The sequence below is a fragment of the Dreissena polymorpha genome, chromosome 3 (genome assembly GCF_020536995.1).
Source record: "Dreissena polymorpha isolate Duluth1 chromosome 3, UMN_Dpol_1.0, whole genome shotgun sequence".
NCBI lineage: Eukaryota > Metazoa > Mollusca > Bivalvia > Myida > Dreissenidae > Dreissena > Dreissena polymorpha.
In genome coordinates this window covers 106,867,890-106,889,588 of record NC_068357.1, presented here as the reverse complement: position 1 = coordinate 106,889,588, position 21,699 = coordinate 106,867,890, and the positions used below count along the sequence as shown (strand labels likewise).

The window sequence follows — 21,699 nt, the reverse complement described above, 5'->3', positions numbered from 1 at the left end:
TTTGCAGAAACGTTTTTTTTATAAGCTATGTCATCTTGAGTTTTGATCTCAAAATTAAAAGGGTCTTTCAGCACTCAATTTAATTTGATATAAGGTTTAAGCATTCTCTATGTATTTTGTCCAAACATTCCGTATGTAACAAGCTATTGTAACCTTGACCTCTGTTGTGTTGACCTTAAAAAATGACAGCTCATTTCCTTTCCTCCAAAGCAACCAACGTATCAACATGGAGTGTCAAAGGTCAAAGCTTTTTGATATCCTGTTGAAAGTACCGAAAAAGGGCTAATGGAGAAAAGCATTTTCATGTCACAATCCCGATGTGACCTTTGAAGTGTTGACCTCACAATAATTGATATTTTCGTTTCCTCTCAAGTAACCCGCAAACCAATTTGGATTATTGAAGTTAAAAGCATACTCTATATATCATAAGGAAAAACATTTCCATGAAAGCATTAATGTTATTAACCATGAACTTAACCTTTGATCTTATAACATCAAAATAAATAGGCGTCTTCATTTTCTTTACAGCACTAATTTTTGTGATTGCAACTCAAACCTTCTTTATCCCCACGCTTTTTGAAAAGCCTGGGGATATTGTGGTTATATCCGCCATCCCTATGTCTGTCTGTCCGTCTGTCCTGGCCACTATCTGCTCCTACACTATTAGCACTAGAGCCTTGAAACTTACACACATGGTAGCTATGAGCATATGTGTGACCCTGCACTACTTGGCATTTTGATCTGACCCCTGGGTCAAAATTTATGGGGTTGGGGTGGAGCCCGGTCAGAGATTTTCACTCATTTCTTAAGGTTATTTTACATCATATTCTTTATTTCTACACTGATTTACTTCAAATTGATACTGAACCTCTCTTATGACAATATGGTCAATCTCAACTATGCATGGCCCATTACCAACCCTGGGGCGCCCTGCCCACATAGACCACACCCACCCAAAATTGCCTTTTACTATAATTTCTTCATTTCTACACCAATTCACTTAAAATTGATACTGAACCTCTCTTATGACAATAGGGTCAATCTCAGCTATGCATGGCCCCATTACCAACCCTGGGGCGCCCCCGCCCACATAGACCACACCCACCCAAAATTGCCTTTTACTATAACTTCTTCATTTCTACACCGATTCACTTCAAATTGATACTGAACCTCTCTTATGACAATACGGTCAATCTCAACTATGCATGGCCCCATTACCAACCCTGGGGCGCCCCGCCCACATAGACCACACCCAAAAATTGCCTTTTACTATAATTTCTTCATTTTTACACTGATTCACTTCTAATTGATATTGAACTTCTCTTTTGACAATACAGTCAATCTCAACTATGAATGGCCCCATTACCAACCCTAAGGCGCCCCGCCCACATAGACCACACCCACCCAAAATTGCCTTTTACTATAACTTCTTCATTTCTCCACCGATTCACTTCTAATTGATACTGAACTTCTCTTATGACAATACGGTCAATCTCAACTATGCATGGCCCCATTACCAACCCTGGGGCGCCCCTGGGTCAAACATGCGGTGTGGGGATACGCGTCGGCCTCTGTCGCGCCATTTCTAGTTATAAATTGTGTTCAAATGAAAAAAGGTTTTGGCAAATCCCATGATGAATAACACTGCTCACCTTGTGAAGATTCGTTGAGGCCGACATCAAAGGCCAGTTTGTCATTGGAGGAACTGGTGGACAGACATGACAGGTACTGGAAAATTCAAGTTTAATAAGAAAAATGAACGGAAAGAAATAATAAACTTTGAACAGGTTTTTTATATTAAATGTCACTTTCTGAATGTTTGTCATGAATTTAAGTGAACAGCCGGTAAGGTAAAATGAAATGTACTAATTAACATAAGAAGTAAGATTTTTAACTTTTTTTAACAAAATATGGAACTCCTATTGACGTGTATGTAACTGATTACTTTTAACTCAAGTAACTAAATCAATGCCTTTAATGATCAATAATACCAATATTAATCCTAAATGTTAGTGGAGTGTAACTCACCATGTTGCTTGGAAGATGTCTCAACAGAACCGCATGGCCATATAGAAGGGTTCTATGCCCTGACTGCGCTGCCTGAAAATCAACAGAAATGAAACATAGAAATTAAAGAGTTTCAAGGAATATTGGGCTTAATGCATGTGCATAAAGTATCGTCCCAGATTAGCCTGTGCAGTCGACACTTTCACTTGATAAAAGTTTTCATATACAGGAAGTCTCTCTTAAACTTCAGTCTCTCCAGTCTAGGCAGAAAGTATTGTTCCTGATTAGCCTGCACAGGCTAATATGGAACAACACTTGGCATGCATTAAGCCATTATTTACCTGAGTGAGACTAAAATAATACTGCAACCTACGCTATTACACAGAGAAGATATTTTCAAGGGTGCATATAAGACAGATTATAATTATATGGAACTATTCACATTACCTTTAGATAAACAAACACTGCAAAGAACTGTCATGTTTATGATAAAGCCAGAACAAACATTGCAGCAGCAGAAATAACAGAATTTCTCCATTAAGCCTGGGATGCGTTAATCACTTACAGCATGTAATTCATGCAGGAGAAATGCAAGGTGTTTACATGGTGGAGAGCTATAAATCAGCACTCATATGTACTTTTGTTTCTTGTCAGTGTTTTCTTATTATCAATATTTGTTGGAAATAAACTAAAGCTTTGCAGATGTTTCTAATTTGTATAATAAACCAACTTGCAGTGATAATCTCCTATAACTTAATGGGTGTGGAATTGCTGGCACAACTTGTCCATAGACAAATAATTTTACATTCAATAGTACTGTGAAAATGATGTTTCATATTAGTACATACTGATAAATTTAAATAACATATTGTGTTGTATTTACTAATAAATAAACAAGAGGGCCTACAAGGCCCAGAGTCGCTCACATGAGATAACAAGATATTATTGGGACAAATCTTCTGACCAAGTTTCACGAAGATCGGAAAATAAATGTGGCCTCTAGAGTGTAAACAAGGTTTTACTATAGCCATATAAGGAAAAATGCCCCGCCCCCTGGCAGCCATGTTTTTCAACCAACCGGCATCATTTTAAAACTCTTCCACGATATTATCGGGATGAATCTTCTGACCAAGTTTTATGAAGATCGGACTGTAAATGTGGCCTCTAGAGTGTTAACAAGATTTTACTATAGCCATATAAGGAAAAACGCCCCGCCCCTTGGAAGCCATTTTTTTCAAGCAAACATAATTATTTTCGAACTTATCCAAGATATCATTGAGACCAATCTTCTGACCAAATTTCATGAAGATTGTACAATAAATGTGGCCTCTAGAGTGTTAACAAGGTTTTACTATAGCCATATATAGCCATATAAGGAAAAATACCTCGCCCCTGGTGGCCATGTTTTTAAAGCAACCAAAACCATTTTCGAACTAATATCCAAGATATCATTGGGACAAATCTTCTGACCAAGTTTCATGATTATCGGAAAATAAATGTGACCTCTAGAGTGTTAACAAGGTTTAACTATAGCCATATAAGGAAAATAGCCCTGCCACCGTGGTTGCCAAGTTTTTCAACCAACCGGCATCATTTTTTAACTCGTCCAAGACATTATTGGGATGAATCCTCTGACCGAGTTTCATGAAGATTGGACTATAAATGTGGCCTCTAGAATGTTAATAAGATTTTACTATAGCCTTATATAGCCATATAAGGAAAAATGCCCCTCCCCTTGGTGGCCATGTTTTTCAAGCAAACGCAACCATTTTCGAACTCATCCAAGAAATCATTAAGACAAATCTTCTGACCATATTTCATTAAGATTGGACTATAAATGTGGCCTCTAGAGTGTTTACAAGGTTTTACTATAGCCGTATTAGGAAAAATGCCCCGCCACCTGGCGGCCATGTTTTTCAACCAACCGGCATCATTTTCGAACTCGTCCAAGATATTATCGGGATGAATCTTCTGACCAAGTTTCATGAAGATTGAACAATAAATGTGGCCTCTAGAGTGTTAACAAGATTTTACTATAGCCATATATAGCCATATAAGGAAAAATGCCCCGCCCCTTGGCAGCCATGTTTTTCAGGCAAAGGTTACCATTTTTTGTCTCATCCAAGATATCAGTGGGACAAATCTTCTGAGCAAGTTTCATGAAGATCGGAACATAAATGTGGCCTCTAGAGTGTTAACAAGGTTTCACTATAGCCATATAAGGAAAAATGCCCCGCCCCCTGGTGGCCATGTTTTTCAACCAACCGGCATCATTTTCCAACTCGTCCAAGATATTATCGGGATGAATCTTCTGACCAAGTTTTATGAAGATCAGTCAGACAATAACTGTGGCCTCTAGAGTGTTAACAAGATTTTACTATAGCCATATATAGCCATATAAGGAAAAATGCCCGGCCCCTTGGCAGCCATGTTTTTCAAGCAAACGTAACCATTTTCGAACTCATCCAAGATATCATTGAAACCAATCTTCTGACCAAATTTTATGAAGATTGGACAATAAATGTGGCCTCTAGAGAGTTATCAAGGCAAATGTTGACGCCGCACAACGGACAACGGACAAAAAGCGATCACAAAAGCTCACCATGAGCACTCAGGTGAGCTAAAAAGAAAGTCCTTAAATAAAAACTATATTTTTATTTAGACATGTGACTGTTGCTAAAGGACAAGTATCTATTGCAACACTAACTGGGGCGTTAAAAAAGTGGGAAGAAGGATTGAATTGAAGATAAAGTTATACTTACAGAAGAGTCTTGAGACGATGAGGTGACCATTTCTTGTAACGCCCTAACAGACAGAGCTTGTTCCAACACAAACACACACATGGAAATGTCTGGCGGAATGTCCTGAAAGGTCAAGAAAAATTCATACTAAAGTAAACAAGATATTGCCAAGCAAAATGGTCCTATACCAATGAAACTACACCATTGTCAGTAATTGTTTTTTGTTTGTTTTTTACATTTGTTGCCATAGAAACCACAATTTTTGATGTAGGAACAAAATGAATTGATGTGCATAATCTCCATTTGCCATATGTCCATGTTTCAAGTTTCATGCAGAATATGACAAACTTTTTAAGTTACCGCAGGATCCAGAAAAGTGTGACAGACTGACAGACAGACAGACAGACTAAGGGAACACCATGCTAAATCCTTGAAATGCACTAAGTGACACTGTGACCTAGTTTTTGATCTGGCATGACCCATATTCGAACTTCACCTAGATATTGTCTACATACAACTTCTGACCAAGTTTGGTAAAGATTGGATGAAAACTACTTCAATTAGAGAGCGGACACCATGCTAAATCCTTGAAAAATGCACTAGGTGACCCCGGGACCTAGTTTTTGACCCGGCATGACCTATATTCGAACTTAACCTAGATATTGTCTGGATACAACTTCTGACCAAGTTTGGTGAAGATTGGTTGAAAACTACTTCAATTAGAGAGCGGACACCATGCTTAATCCTTGAAATGCACTAAGTGACCCCGTTACCTAGTTTTTGACCAGGCATGACCCATATTCAAACTTGACCTAGATATTGTCTAGATACAACTTCTGACCAAGTTTCAACGGGTTTATACAAATATATATCATCTTCTAAAAATGTACAAAGTCATACAGAAAACCAACAATTTTGCAATAAACACCAAAGTTTAATGATCAGAAATCATTTGTATTTATTGTGAAATGATCAAAATTACTGTAAAATGAATAGACACTCTGAAAATTTCTATGAGTTATGCTAACAGTATTATATTTACAAATTAAGACTACACAAAAATGAATATCACTTACGCATGTTCAGAATGCATTTTTGCCTCATGACAACCAATGTGCTAAAAATTATTGTTTAACATCAATATTTACCGGTGAAAACAGTAACATGTGCCCATAAGGAATGGATGCCAAAACATTCCATATTTTTCTTAAAACTCCACAAAAAACACAAGCTGTTTTATGGTCTAATTTGACTTTGCATGCATTAAATTGTGTTATGATGATGTACATTTGTGACATGTAATTTAAAATCCATCATTATATGGCAAAGTTATGGGTGAGACAGGAATTTTTAAGATGCTTTATGGCAAAATTTAACTAAAAACTTCTTTAAAAAGTGTAATACCTGACTTTTAAGCAAAGGAGACGCATGTTCACGTGACATGCAAAGTTCTGATGGTGGTAAGCTGGTATAAATTCAACAAACAGCAACAAATTCTATGCTATGCAACAATAGGTAAAGTGCGCTCTGTGCTATACTACCATAAAAAAGCTTTTCATGGGAGGGTCATGGCTAAATGACGTGACCTCCACCTATGAAGAAATACTGGTTACCATCTGAAGATGCCAATACACTTCCGATATTATTATCAAAATTATGTTCTATCATTGAAAGTTTGTGAATTATATGGTCCAGTGGAATTATTATATGTCAATATATTTAATTTTTGAGATAATAAAAATTCAATTACAGCTACAAACATATGCATTAAATGTCTTTTCATGTACATTGAGTGCTTAATAAACTGTGATTGTTGTTTCAAAATGTCTAATATCCACTGAGAAAAGTAAATTAAGTTGATTTTAAATCCAAATTTTTGGTTAAATTAAATGGCATTTTACCCAATCCATAAAATTGAATAAACTATTGCACGTGTATGGGAGCCATTACCTTGCTGGAGACATTCTCTAGAAAGCACATGCGGTTTCCAAAGCCCTCTGCAGCAAGGTTCACTCTCTCACTTGGACTGTCCCTTGTGGTGGCAGTGACGCAGCTCAAACATACCATGTCATTCTGAAATACACAAACATACCATGTCATTCTGAAATATACAAACATACCATGTCATTCTGAAATATACAAACATACCATGTCATTCTGAAATATACAAACATACCATGTCATTCTGAAATATACAAACATACCATGTCATTCTGAAATATACAAACATACCATGTCAAAAAATGATTTCACTGCCTTGTGCCCATAAGACACATTTAATTATCATATGCAAAACTTTATCAGATGGGTTGTTTATCTTAAATGCTGGCGTGAAGATGGCATTAAACGGTCAATATAGCAATTTCAATGTCATTAACCAACACATTTCAGGAACAGCATTTCCAGTTCTTTGACACAGTTTGAAGTTTGGTATGCGCATGTCATACAAGGATGCCATTTATATAATGTGCAACAGGTATCTAAATATGAAATGGATATACCGGTAACTAACTTGTTTGACCTTCAAAAATATGTGCATACTTTCATCATTCTGTCGGTGAAAGCAACTGTATTTTGTATTGGCTTACCAGTGATTTGTACCCATTAGGCAAACTTATAAACAGATATTTCAAAGACTTTTGCAAAAATGTTAATTGATTGTAATTGCAAGGTAAAACATTAGCAGTTAAATATTGGTATAGGTATTTCATGTGCAGATCAGTACTTTACATATGTTTTCCTACCAACATTATCTCCAAGAGCTCCTAGACTAACATGAACACTTCCATCATATGTTTATGCAATCTACCAATTCATTTTCCATATGTTTAATGTAAACAACTAATACTTCAGAGTTTTTGCCTGAACATGCAAATGTCAACAAAAACTAACAACATGCATAAAATACCCAAAAGCAGCACATTAGAGAATAACGGCATAGAGATAAATATAAATAATTTAATCAGAACATGATATTATTTACAGCCTTTATTCGCAAACTAGACACAGGACACAATATTATGCTGCAATATTTATTAGAAGAATACATTCAAAGAATGAGAGCCAATAATTTGCATTTCTGATCACTGCTCTGTGGCCATGTGGTATATCATTCCCTGCCAATATTCCCAGCAAAGTTAGCTAGAAATGTGTCTGGTTAGGAGAACAGGCTAATTAATAATACAAATGTTTGAGCGTATGTGCATGTAAAATGTTTTACCCTAGACATGTACAGAACAGAACAGACAGTTTTTTAAGACTTATACATAAGTACATCGTCTTTAAAATGAAATTATAAATAAAGTTATTTCACATGTCAGTATACTATTGTACATGTAGGTAACCAAATCAATATTACTATGTAATACGTTAGTACATGTAGGTCAACCCAAGCGTTTTTTTTGCTTCTTTAATCAGTACCGGGGAACTGTAGCTTTCCCAAAGCTTACCGGAGGCTTCCCAATTTTAGCACCAGACCTTTCCCAATCTCCATATCTACCGTTCCCTACGATCCTAGGTACCGTTCCCAATTGCCAGTGCCTTTTATTTTCGCTGGAAATATCTTTTGAAATCGTCGAGCCTTTCATTTTCAGCAATTTATTTTCGCAGGACATCGTTGCGTAGAAAGTAAACAAATCTTTTCAAAGGGGCGCAACTCTAACCGTTGTGTAAAATGTGACTGGATTACATAACTGCGACAAGTGACCGATTTTCCCGTGAAAGAATTCCATCGGAAGACCATGCAGTTTTCCTTACATCAATAAACTTTCTCAACACTAATTTTTGTTGACATTTAAAAAAATCGTAACCGTATTCAGTTAAATGCTCATATTACTTAAGATCTATGTATAGTTTTTTAAGTGTCAAATCTGGATAGAAATTATTCGGATACGGATGTAAACAAATAAAAGTTTATCGTAAATTAAAAATAATGAGACATATGTGTGTAAAATACTATAGTTATTTACAACATATACATTAGCATTTTATGGCAGATGATCTTAATATCTTATTTAATGATTTGAAAAAAAATCAAAACAAAATATAAGACTAACATTTGAAAATAGTTGTTAGATCATTCCACTCTTAAAACTCATTTTGGTTATGTGTGGCTATTCTCACTGTCTATTGTTGAAAGATTTCAAACCAGTCCAAGTTCCATTGTTGTTGTTTTTGTTTTGTTTTTTAAGTTTTTAATTTAACTCACATAAACCATTGCAGGGCTTGTGAGACTTTAAAGGGCTTAAACAAAATTATTAATATTATTTTTTATGCAACCTCAGTGATTATTTCCTATCACTAGATTTTTTTTTCCATTGACAGGCACATTCCTACTGAAGTGGCAATAACTCAATTTTCACATGACATGATATGATTGTCAAAATATCATCACTAGTAGTTTACTAGTCATCTACTAGTAGATCTTTCGATCTGGGGGCATAAAAAGGACACGCTGATAGCTTACATCATCAACGCTAGGAAAAGACATGCTGATAGCTTACATCATCAATGCTAGGAATTTTTGATTCTCTAAATATTACACATTCATCCATGCAAACTGTACTCTTTCCTTCATACACTATTGAACATATTTATAAACTTGTACAAGTTATAATGAACTCAACACAAGTAATGATAGCTGTGTTACAACTAATTAAATGATTATTATTTTGATAAGAGGGGGATAAATCAGCATATAACAGTACTATTGTTACATCAGAAAAAAAGTTGTAACATTTTAGGTGGAGGGGGGGGGGGCAGTGAACTCCCTGATCATGAGCATACATGTTAATTACAGGGCGTCAAAATAAAGTCAGGTCAAAATGGAATAGAACAGAATTTCTAAGCATCCAAACCTTAAATGACAGGTGAATTAAAAGCCTTGCACTATGAAGTTTCAATAAATAGTGCGATACAAGTTAAATCTGACTAAGGCAATACAACATATTGGAAATAACATGGTATAAAGATTAAAGGGGTATTTAATTAAACCCCTTATAACAAGGGCTGTTTGTAAAACATGCATTCCCCCCTATATGGGCTATAAGTTGTAGTAGCAGCCATTTTGTGAATACGTTTTTTGGTGGTTGTGGTGGTGGTGGTGGCGGCGGCAGTTAGCCTCACATTTGGTAAAATTTAAATAAATTACAAGGGAGACAAATGCTGTAACAAAAAGAACATGCATAAACGGTAGTTGTTTTCCTTGTTTGAACCATGCTAAATCCTTAAAATGCCTATTTCCAGTAAATGTGACCTTTACCTGTGACCTTGACCTTTGACCTAGTGACCTCAAAATCAATAGGGGTCATCTGCGAGTCATGATCAATGTTCCTATGAAGTTTCATGATCCTAGGCCCAAGCGTTATTGAGTTATCATCTGACAACCACCTGGTGGACGGACCGACAGACCGACCGACCGACAGACAGACCGACCGACATGAGCAAAGCAATATACCTTTCTTCTTCGAAGGGGGGCATAACTATATAAAAACAAAATGAAAATACAGCAATGCCCATTTTGAGCACCCTTTGAATACAAAAGTACATATATTTTCATATGGTGTATTGTAATTTAGTGAGTGTAATATGCTTCTATGTGTTAAGTTTCTTCCATATATGCATACTTACACATCTCACAGTTTCACTTCCTTCTATCTCCACTGTGTCATCCTCCATTAGTCCCATTCTCAGCACTTAAGCTTAATAAACAGACCAATGTCAACAAGTAAAATCTAATTTCAAGATCACAAATGCACTTTATTTGTATTCACTGCCTCTACACACAACTTTTCCCCTGTGAGTGAAAACAGAAGGTCATTTACCATGAATATTGGAAGTTTGCTTTCACTGCTTCAGCCTCAAACAAGTGAATTAAACATACAGTAACCTAGGCTGATTGAGTTGATGAATCGCTATGCACTGCAATTGCTGTATTTCCAATTCACCAATACCAGATATATATGCCATAGGCAGACAACTCCAAACACTTTCAATATTGACTAACACACACAATTTCGTCTTATTTAAATTAAGTTAAGTTAGATCTATTTCAAATTTAAGTTCAAAGTGTTGTTGCTTGTATTAATATCCAGAAAGTAATAAATAACCACATTAAATACTGTTCATGTAGCAAGGTAGAACAAGGTAAAAATAATAAGTTTGCATGCTGTTTGCACATTGGTGGATCTAGATAACTGACACAATATCATTTATTAGTCAGCCTCAGTAGGTAAATCATTGCTGTGATTATAATCTCTACCCACATTACTGCATAACTATGACCAACATCTCTGATAGCATCAGTCTGGAGTACATGTACATGGATCTAAGATTCTCAAAGACCCAGATAAGCACTAACACATGGAATTCAAAGGAGGATCACTGATGCTGATCAGGTCAAGGTGAAATCCACATTCAAGAAATTAATTATTATGTATCTTACATGAATAGAATCATTAACATATGATTAATAGTTATTAGCATTTAATCATATAGCAGCTCATTAGTTATGTCCAAAAGGTTGTTTTTTAAATTATCTCTCATGATATAAATGTATACCCTTACTACAACTTAATCTAATGTAATTACTTTTACTGTTAAGAAGACTGCCCTTCTCAAAATAAAATGCACTTTTTAACAAAATACGCTTTAAAAAGTGTATTTTTTCTGCATTTTTACCAAAAAGTGTATTTTTTCTGCACTTTTTTCATACTTAAGTGAACTAAAGTGCATTTTTTTCTGTATTTTCATTATCTTTAAGTGTATTTTACTGTACTTTTAGTGTATCTTCTGTAGACAAAGTGCATCTTTTTATGCAATAAGTGCATTTTTTTAATGAAGTGCATTTTTTGTGCATATTAGTGTATCTTCTGATTTGCAAAAAAAATAATTCTTTCTGTACAAGTGTAGTTTTAGTGCATCTTCATAAAAAAGAGCAACACTATAGCAACTAACTGAAGTTAAAGGACAGAGATATAGTGTTTAATAGGAGGATTGTACTGAATTCTTTTTTATCTTCTTATCTTGTTTATGGTCTTATTGTTGCAATTTGTCTGCTCATAAAATATGTGAATCAGTAGAGCAGCTTTTAAAGGGAAAAGTACAACTAAATCAGGCTGTGGGTAACTAATTAAAAATAATGAAAGTGTCAAAAATATTATGTGGGCGTGCCAGAATCAATTATATCTCCACAACATAAAAAATAAGTATTTGAACTTTCTTACACTGATATTTAACCCCAATTCAATTAATGTCTACCACATTGACTATTAACATGCATTTTAAAAGACAATTTAAATAATTTTTATAATATTATTATTATTTCCTAACACCATTCAGTATGTTATATTGAAATATTAACAATTAAATATAATGCTCTAAGTGTGCTGTGTATTATTCAATATAATTATTATTTAATAATATCAGATAAGATCAGGATCAGATAAGAGATCCATTAGCATCATAAACACTAATCCCTATCAGTGCTCCATCTAGCCCAAACAAAGGGGTGTTTATAGACTTTTGATTGGTTATGGCACCATCTATTTTAAAACAAACCACTTTTGATTAGTTGGAGCTCATCAAGTTATTTGGAGCACAGAAAGTTGTTTTTTGTAAACAATGTGTATATCAACAATAAGTTTGTTGCAAAGAAAATTCAAAGTGGGTGGTTAAAGTGATATGGTCTCATAGTTCAACAACTGCCGTTTTTTTGGAATACTGAAGAACAGCTGTTAAAGGTTTGTATTTTCATTTCTGCATCTCTTTTTAATTTAATTAATTATGATCATTATCATATTTATGTATTGTCACTGGGAAATGTAAATGGATAAGTAAATGTAATGCAATTTTAAGGAAAAAAACACCATTTTAATTATTATGGCTATATTTTATCGTTATTGTCATCTTAAAATTTATTTATACCTATTTCTTGTCATTAATTCTTTCCCCCATATTTAATAAGAACTTTTATATTTTATATTTGAAGGTTAAACCCCAAGGTGAAATTTACATTGATCGGAAGATCCATTGGACAGAATGTGCATCATCGCCTGCCAAAAAACGGAGCAAAAGGGGGACTACCTGATGTATGGACATTTATACCAGGTTTTACCCTGCACGAGCAGGCCAACTTGAAGCTTGTAGCTTGTCCTTGACCAAGAAAAGATGGATTTGTTGAGAGGTAAAACTATATAATAAAGGTTATTGCATTTTAAAGACGTCACACTTCCGACCAGTTCACACAGCCAAAGGAGACCACATATATTAGTACATTTATAAACAGTATTTTCTACCAAACGTTATTTCTTTAAATTATTTATGAAAAGCGTTAAGTCACATATGATCACGAGATTAAAATTGCAAAAATAAACAAACAAATACAACAAGCCAACAAACTTGTTTTGATTTAAATTTATGATATTTATAGCAACTGTTGAACAAGATTACCATAACAGCAATATTTAACACTTACATTATAAAATATCTTTCAGGACCTTATCTCAAATGAGATCATGCACGAGATGCGCCTCACAGACCATGACAGTAGTATTCAGACCTGATCAACTGGTGAACTGCTCTATAAAGGGTGGTTTATGAATGCATTCTTTGTAAGGAACAGTGTATAACAACAAATATAGTGACAGGGGCTAAGCTGCTAAATATTGTCAGCATGTATGCAGTGATTTTCCTTGGAAATTCAAAACAACCTGTATATACTGGCTCTCAGAAGGGCACATTTTAGCGCAATAATGAACAAAAAAGGAAGATCTTAAAAATAAGGTATAGATTTATATAAATTTCATGAATACGGTTCATTTATCATATATTAGGATCCAGAATATGATTGAATTGAATGTGCTGCTTTTGTCCATATTAAAAAGGGATTTGGAATTAATGTAATATATAAAAAATCTAGTAAATGATAGGGAAAACATTTCAGCTTAAGGAGGGGAAAACTTTAATATTTTTGAAGCGGAAACCACCTGTATTTGGCTGTTAATCAGTAACCGGTAATCAGAGGGGAGAAAAATCACTGGTATGAGCTTGATATTTAAAGTTGTTAATTCCAGATAGGCAATAGCCCGTTTGAGTCCTCTCTTATGTAGATATGTAACCTTTGTTTTTGTTTTTTAAGGTTTAACATTCTAATAAAGTGTGTACTTATCTATCGAATTGTCCTTTTTATTTTTTATGTATGTGTTTACACAAACCTTTCATTTAAAGAATGAATGCTGGCTTCAAAATGCTGGGATTTTTTAAAAATTTGGTAAATTTTTAAGCATACTAATTTGAAGTGATGAAAAGTACACTTGAGCGAATAATGCGCTTAAAAAATTCACTTCCAACACTTCATAAAGTGTATCATTTGTATGACTGAAAATGCACTCAAGTGTATTAATGCGCTTAAAAATTCACTTTTGATACTGTAAGGTGTATTATTTGTATGACTGGGAATGCACTCAGGTGTATTAATGCGCTTAAAAAAATTCACTTTCAATTTTGTAAGGTGTATTATTTGTATCAGTGGAAATGCACTCAAGTGTATTAATGCGCTTACAAAAATTCACTTTGAAAACTCAATGAAGTGTTTTATTTGTATGTCTGGAAATGCACTCAAGTGTATTAATGCGCTTAAAAAATTCACTTTGAATACTCCATGAAGTGTATTATTTGTATGAGTGTATTAATGCGCATTAAAAAATTTACTTTGACCATGAAGTGTATTATTTGTATGTCTTAAAAAACACTCAAGTGTATAAATGCGCTTAAAAATAAACTTAAGCGCACTTATTATCATAATAAACGCACTTTAGTGTATTATTTCGTGGAAAAAATACACTTATATGTATAAACACACTAGTAAAAAGTGTTTGTTTTTTAACAGAATAAAATGCACTTGTTCAGCAAAAAATACGGTGCCAATAACATGCGCATTTAATGCGCATTAAATGTGCAATAAATGCGCATTAAATGCGCATTTAGTGCACTTTTTCGAGAAGGGTGGAGTCGATTTAAAATGTTAATTTTCTGCAGGAAAAGACAAGACCAGCATAATTTATATTAGGATACACATGCATAAACACAGCTAAATGAAATTTATAACCTACCAATGATAAAATTAAATAATTTAAAAATCACGATTGTGAGCCGTTTTTAGGTAGTCATACTTTAATAAAGGCATTAAAAATATTTATCCACATTTACTACGAATGTTTCTAGTGTTAGTACAAAAAACATTCCCAATATTTACACCACCATTTATATGGACATCAACTTTGAAAGAAGCACACTGATCTTTCTATACAAGTTTGGCAAGTAAAAACTAAGCCTCAACAACTAGTCAAGGGTAGCAACTGTGAATCACCACAGCAATTATAATGAACACCGCAGTTACCTTTCTTGCCCGTTCTTCTGCTTGACAAGAATGTGGAATTATAATTTAATATAGACCCAGATTTTTTCCAGTTTGTTATATGTTTTAAGGCTTCATTCGATGCTTGAATAAGAAGAAGAAGAGTTTATAACAACGACACAGTCAATTCATCAAACATTGAATTCATATAATCTAATATCAATTATGAAGCAACTCAGATATCCTTATGTGACCCAAGGGCTTGCCTTTTGGATTTTTGTTAAGATAGTAACTGAAAACTTTGACAAGATAATGTAAATTTTAACATGAAAAATCAAAATACTAAAAATGTTTCAAAGTCACTGATGCGGCTACAACACATGTTTGGAGACAGAACAATTAAAACTATTTTTGACAAAGTGATATAATGCAGCCACAACTGGCTGAGTCAAAATTACTTTCTTTACTTTAAAGGGGCCTTTTCACAGATTTTGGCATTTTTTAACTTATTCATTAAATGCTTTATATTGATAAATGTAAACATTAGATCGTAAAAGCTCCAGTAAAAAATCAAGAATAAAATTAAAAAAAGGAAAAGAACATTGCCCGGAGCAGGTTTCGAACCAGTAACCCCTGGAGTCCTGCCAGTGTCCTGAAGTAAAAACGCTTAAGCCTACTGAGCTATTCCGCCGAGTACACATGCTTGACGTATTTTATACCTTATATAAGCAATCTTCGTAGTTATACACAATTTAACGACAAAAACAGAACTCTCCAAATTATTCAATCGTTTCGCGTTGCAACGCTTTATAATTTTTAGGTTTTATAATCGCCAAAAGATGCATATAATGGCTATATTAGAGCATGGTAAATGTTCAGTATTACTGTTTCCTCACAAATATCATAACTAAAACGAAAATTTGCGAATCTGAAACAACTTTTTTCAATTTTGTCAATTTACCAAAGTGTGAAAAGATCCCTTTAATATGATATACAAATTGAGATAATTACAAAGTGAAAGTTTGAGAAAGATTCACTAAGTTGTAAAAGGGGAGATAAAAAACACTTCTGGTTATACAATTCCTATGGTGGAAAAACCAGCAATTGGCAATAATTATTCTTAAACTTATCACAGCCAAAATACATGTACCTTTCGGATCATTAAACTGTGAAGTTTGAGCAAGATCCATCTGCGTTAAAGAGGAAATGAAAACATTAAATTTTGGGTCTATGAAAATTCTATATGTACTTTATAATCGAAAACAGATAAAAGTTCCTTTCTAAAAGATCATACACACTTTAGGGTTATTTAACTATTTAACTAAAAAAGTTTGAGCGAGATTCACACATAAGTTAGAGGATTTGAAAACACAAGCTTCAGGGTAATATAATTATCTTCCATAATGAAACAAGGCCGGAAGGACAGGCAGTCCCACTGCTAAATGCCATACTACCCAGGGGCATAAAAACAGACAAAAGGCCATAATTGTGCAAAATATTGTTGAAGCCAAACTTCCATCTTAACATTAAGATTATTCTACAATGAAAGTTTGAGTGAAATCCAACCACTAGTTACTTAGGAGTTCAAACAGCAAGCTTTGGGACTTACATTTAGACTTATATACACTGGCCTATGGACAAGTTTTCATGCCTCTGTGGGTGCATTACAGTTTTTACTTGTATACTGTATTTTCCCTTGTATACTGTATTTTCCCTTGTACAGTAGACTCTGCCAATACCGGACTCTCTGAATACCGGAACTGTCCCGATTCCGGACGGTCAGGCCAGTCCCGTATTTTCTCCTTCTATTTCCTTGTTAAAAAATGTTGATTAAACCGAACTCTCTGAAAACCAGAAACTGGACGGGTATTTCCGTAAATTTGGTCATTTTCAACGTAAAATACTTTGAGTATACAGGACGGTCTAAATTCTCAAGATGCCCGAGGCGTGAAAATAACAATACCTAATCAGCACAGCGAATGCGGTGTCACACATTTTGCTCGCGCAATTATCGATAATCGGATTAAACATACCATAAAGGTGTCAAGTCGTTACCACGCTATGGGAGTCCAATTAAGTAATTTAAAACAAAATGTGAATGTCTATAATAGACGTGCGGTAACACCAACGAGTGATTGACTCGATCATTTTATTAATTGTTTATTATCGCCTATGATAAACAATTAAAAAAATAAAATAATGCATGCCGTTGCGACGATCACTTTCTTGTGATCTTCTCGGGTATTTTAAAAGATCTTATAGCCATGTTTTTAACGCTGAAATGGTTGTTTGTTTGTTTGTCTAAACTGTTAGAAATATGACTGTTAAATATCCATCCATCTGTATGCAAATTCATTCATTGCCGTTTACTTATTTCGATGCATCTAAAATGTCGCAGCCTCCAGGTAAACGCAGACGCGTAGAGCTTACGTTAGAGGATAAGATAAAGCTCATCACGGAATCAACTGCTTAACCAAAAACATCTCTGAAGGCACTCGGTGAGCGCTTCAAGATCGGGAAGTCAACGAAGAAAAAGAACATCTATTAGGAGCAGTGGGAGAAAAATGCATCCTGGCAACGGCAGACACCCTCCTTAGCATTGCAGAAAATAAGATCGTAAAGGAGAAATGTGCTTTCAAGCAGAAAGTGATCTTGGACTTTTTCGTGAAATTGATAACTTCAAGAATTAGTAGGTTTTGAGATAATGAATATCTTAACAAATAATTATGACGCTGTTTTTTGCTTGTGTGTATGTTTTATGAAATGTAATACATGTATGTATTGAATAATAAATGGTGTATCTACAACAATCTTATTTGTGTCGTCACTCGCCTATATGACAAATGCCACGTACGTACATGTATAAGCACCACGCTCACTTTGGGATTAATCAAAACAAGTCGGTATGGATTTTTTTGCTTTTAATCGATTAAAAACACATTTTTTAAGAAAGCAATTAACATCATTAGTACCTGCGTACAGTTATCACATGGTACATGTGTACATGTAAATGAATATGGTTTGTTTTATTTTTATGTGATTCTGTACACAATGCATACCATGTATATTTCGCCAATATGCATAATCTTGGTAAACTGGAACTCTCTGAAAACCGGACGATCAGGCCGGTCCCGAGACCATCCGGTTTACAGAGAGTCTACTGTATACTGTATTTTCCCTTGTATACTGTACTTTCCCTTGTATAGCGCGCCTTTTTTTCCATCCAAATTTCAAATATAAAAGTTTGTGCGTGTTATACATTGATACAACGCTATCCTGGCTTCTAAATTGAAAAAAAAATCATTTCGTAATAGTAAATATTCATAATAGCCGCCATTTTTTTATTCCAGAAAACTACATCATATAATCTAACATACTGAAGAGTGTAACGCGTTATGTATTCATGTAGTCTATGACGCACAAATATCGAAATAGACGCATTGTTTTGTAATATGTGCATCCACTTGGACGCATTGCTGAACTGTATCCGTTAACGCATACGCAAAATCACGATAAGCACGAACCATCTTGTGTACAAGTCAAAAGTGTAGCAATGAACGCTGAGTTTAACCGAATGAGGCTTGAAGACTCCAGCAAGTCTTTTGATTGGCTCTAGTCGAGCCGCTGATGTATAATACAAACCAATTAGAATCGACCTTTTAAATAGAATGTGTTATGATATTTTCTCGAGTCCCCGGATGAAAACCTGCTTTAACTTTGTGTAACTTCGTCATAAATAATACAGAAAAAATGCCTCCGAAATAAGGTGTTGAAGCCAAAACAAACAAATCTAAACTTTAATAATGGTACGTCAACAGCTCGCAATTCGGACGTAAACAATAATATTATCATTGATTTGAATCAAGTTGAAATGTTGTAACAGGTTACATTCATGTAACAGATAATGTTATAGCCTATGTGAAGGCAAACAAGATAGTGATAACTCTGAATTTGTTTTTTTTTTGGTTTCAACAAGTTTTTGAGATTATTAAAAGTTTAATGCGAGTATAGTTATTGAGCTAGTGTGATTTAGACATATTTTCTTCACTACTTGGTATCTTTCAAAATTTGGGACCCATTCTTTTTCATGGTAGACTCATTTATTTTGGCCTGGGACTCATTGGTCTTAAATCTGCGAGTTCAGGGACCCAAAGATAGTAAATTCTAGATTATTCCCTGTATAAGTTTATAATAATGTCGGTCAATAGCGATACATCACTAATGTTATACTTGTTATGTACAAACCGCCTTAAAGTAAAATTTGTATTTGTATTCCAAATTCTCAAGGTACATAAAGGATACAAGTTCGGATTGAATGTGTATCGGGGTTTACATAATTGATGTTGGCCGCCGCGCTGTAAAATTGTTCTTCATGAACATTACAAGCGTTGTGTTAGAAATTATTTAACAGAAATAAATCTCGCTGAAAACAGAAATGAACTTTGGTTGTTACTGTGTGTTATCCACGAATGATATGTAATTACGTGACAAGGGGCCGTTGTGGAAACAACAAAAAGTTGGTAACGGCAGATATGAACGGGGAACATGTAGCATTAGTTATTTTACAAAAAATAAAATGTTTGAATTAAGTATGTGAACATTTATTTGTCTGTTTTTGTGCACTTCTACGGCCATTTTCGGTCCGATTAGGCAGCTCACCTGGTAAAGGTATTTGGTCTTTTTTGCAGGTAACCCTAGGTGTGAACAGGGACTTAGTTGTGCGACAAACAATAACCCAACTTGTCCAACAGAATAGATTAACAGTTTTACGTCAATACTGACATATCTGAACAACTGTAGCCCTGTCTCCCATGCACCACAAAGTTTTTATACAGCATTCAAATTTATACCCCATGCTTTACCCGAGGAAGAATGACACGATGTACATGAATTCTTTTTTTCTCACGTTTTACACGAAATGCACGTGGACTGTTAATCTGTTGTAAGAAAATTACAAAATTGTCAGAAAAGTACCGTGCTATGTAACCCATGCTCCAAATCATAATGACGCTTCCTTAATTTTGAATGCTTAATTAAGCTTTCAAATGCCCCGGATTATTGGATTGCGCAATAGTAAATGGCGGCCATTGTCGGTCCATGTTGGTGGTTTTATTGTCTTTATATATTTTTTTCTCCATTTTTGCATTAATAAAACAGCCTACATGGGAGCGCGCTACACAAAGGAAAATACGCTATTTCACACAGTCTTTGGAGTTGTTTTCAGGGACTAAAATTAGTCTATCTTAGGTTTGTATCAGCTTATACTTTCCAAAACTAGAAAACATCAAGAGCGCCACAAATCATGGCCCATGATAGCCCTCAGAATCTCACACCAGAATTCTCATGGTAGTACTAGAGTGATTATTGCAAGGAGAGTTCTTACATGTACATGTACATCATGAATTTCCAGATAACCCAAGAGCAGGGCCCAGTTTTGAGTACCATGGTATAGCCAAGATTTGAATAAATTAAGCAGAAATTCACTTTATGATGTAACATTCCATTTACCAAACATCTGGGACTTGTGGTTTCAAATTAAATGATTTTTAAAGTCATTTCCATATAAAATTTTATAAATATCACGAGGACCCCTGTGGTGTTACTAGTTTTGATCCCAGATGCATTTTATCATGCTTATTTTGTACAAGAAGATGCCATGATGCTAATGACCAAATATCTAGGCGTTCATGTATTTCAACAATTGGGAAAAGACTTTGACAACTTTCATTTATGATTAACATAACAGGAACCAGTAAACCCCAAGAAAGAGGCAAATTTTGACCCCTTGGCAGGGTTCAACATTAACCTAAAAACCAACTTGCCCTGCCGGGCAAGTACTTAAAAAATCTACTTGCCCTGAACATAACGCCACTTGCCCAAACATGAAATATCTCATTAACTGTAAACCTGATATTTTTTAATAGAGATCAAAATGATACATCACAAAACCTTTTTATTTTTGCACATTTAACAAAATAATTACAGCAATTAAAGATTTTGCAGACATACAGTACTTGTAAAGCCGAAGCTAAATAAATAGACATTTCTGTTCTGCCAACAGTACTGTAAACAACACGTGAACCGTAACAAAAATGTCAATTGACGTTAAGCAAAAGATTGTTGAAAATGTATGTTGCAAAATATTTTATATATATATATATATATCGAAGCTATTTATTGTTGTTTTTATATAGTTATAAAATTTTAGTAGTTTTCTTCGTGACTGAAAACACCAACGATGTTATTTGTACCTGAATAGTAATGGAAAAGATAAACACAATAGCATTTGAAAACCGATGTTTGGAATCCCAAGCCATTTACGGCGTTTGGTTTTTAAAAATAAGTTTGGAAATGCATGCACACCATGCGTAGTTAGTTCGGACTTCCGCAAACAACAATCGCCGAGGTAAATTTGTGCATTAGGCAAATCATTCGTGATTATTCGTACTATTTAACCACAGAAACACACGTTTTTCTTTGTTCTTTTGTGCACTTGCCCAGGCGGACAACTAGATTATAAAATAACTTGCCCGGACCCAACTTTTACTTGCCAGGGGCAATCGGACAACTGTTAATGTTGAGCCCTGCTTGGACATG

General features: G+C 34.6%; 1 protein-coding gene across 1 annotated transcript in view; it reads right to left on the bottom strand.

Annotated features, from left to right (window-relative positions):
- LOC127870859 (ryanodine receptor-like) overlaps positions 1-21,699 on the bottom strand; it is a 203,133-nt gene that overhangs the window by 167,387 nt on the left and 14,047 nt on the right. The window contains exons 2-5 of the mRNA XM_052413397.1: positions 6,699-6,821; positions 4,770-4,871; positions 2,029-2,100; positions 1,653-1,728 (exon numbers count right to left, since the gene is read on the bottom strand). Of these exons, the coding sequence (XP_052269357.1) occupies positions 1,653-1,728; positions 2,029-2,100; positions 4,770-4,871; positions 6,699-6,821 (373 nt within the window). The remainder of the gene's footprint in view (positions 1-1,652; positions 1,729-2,028; positions 2,101-4,769; positions 4,872-6,698; positions 6,822-21,699) is intronic.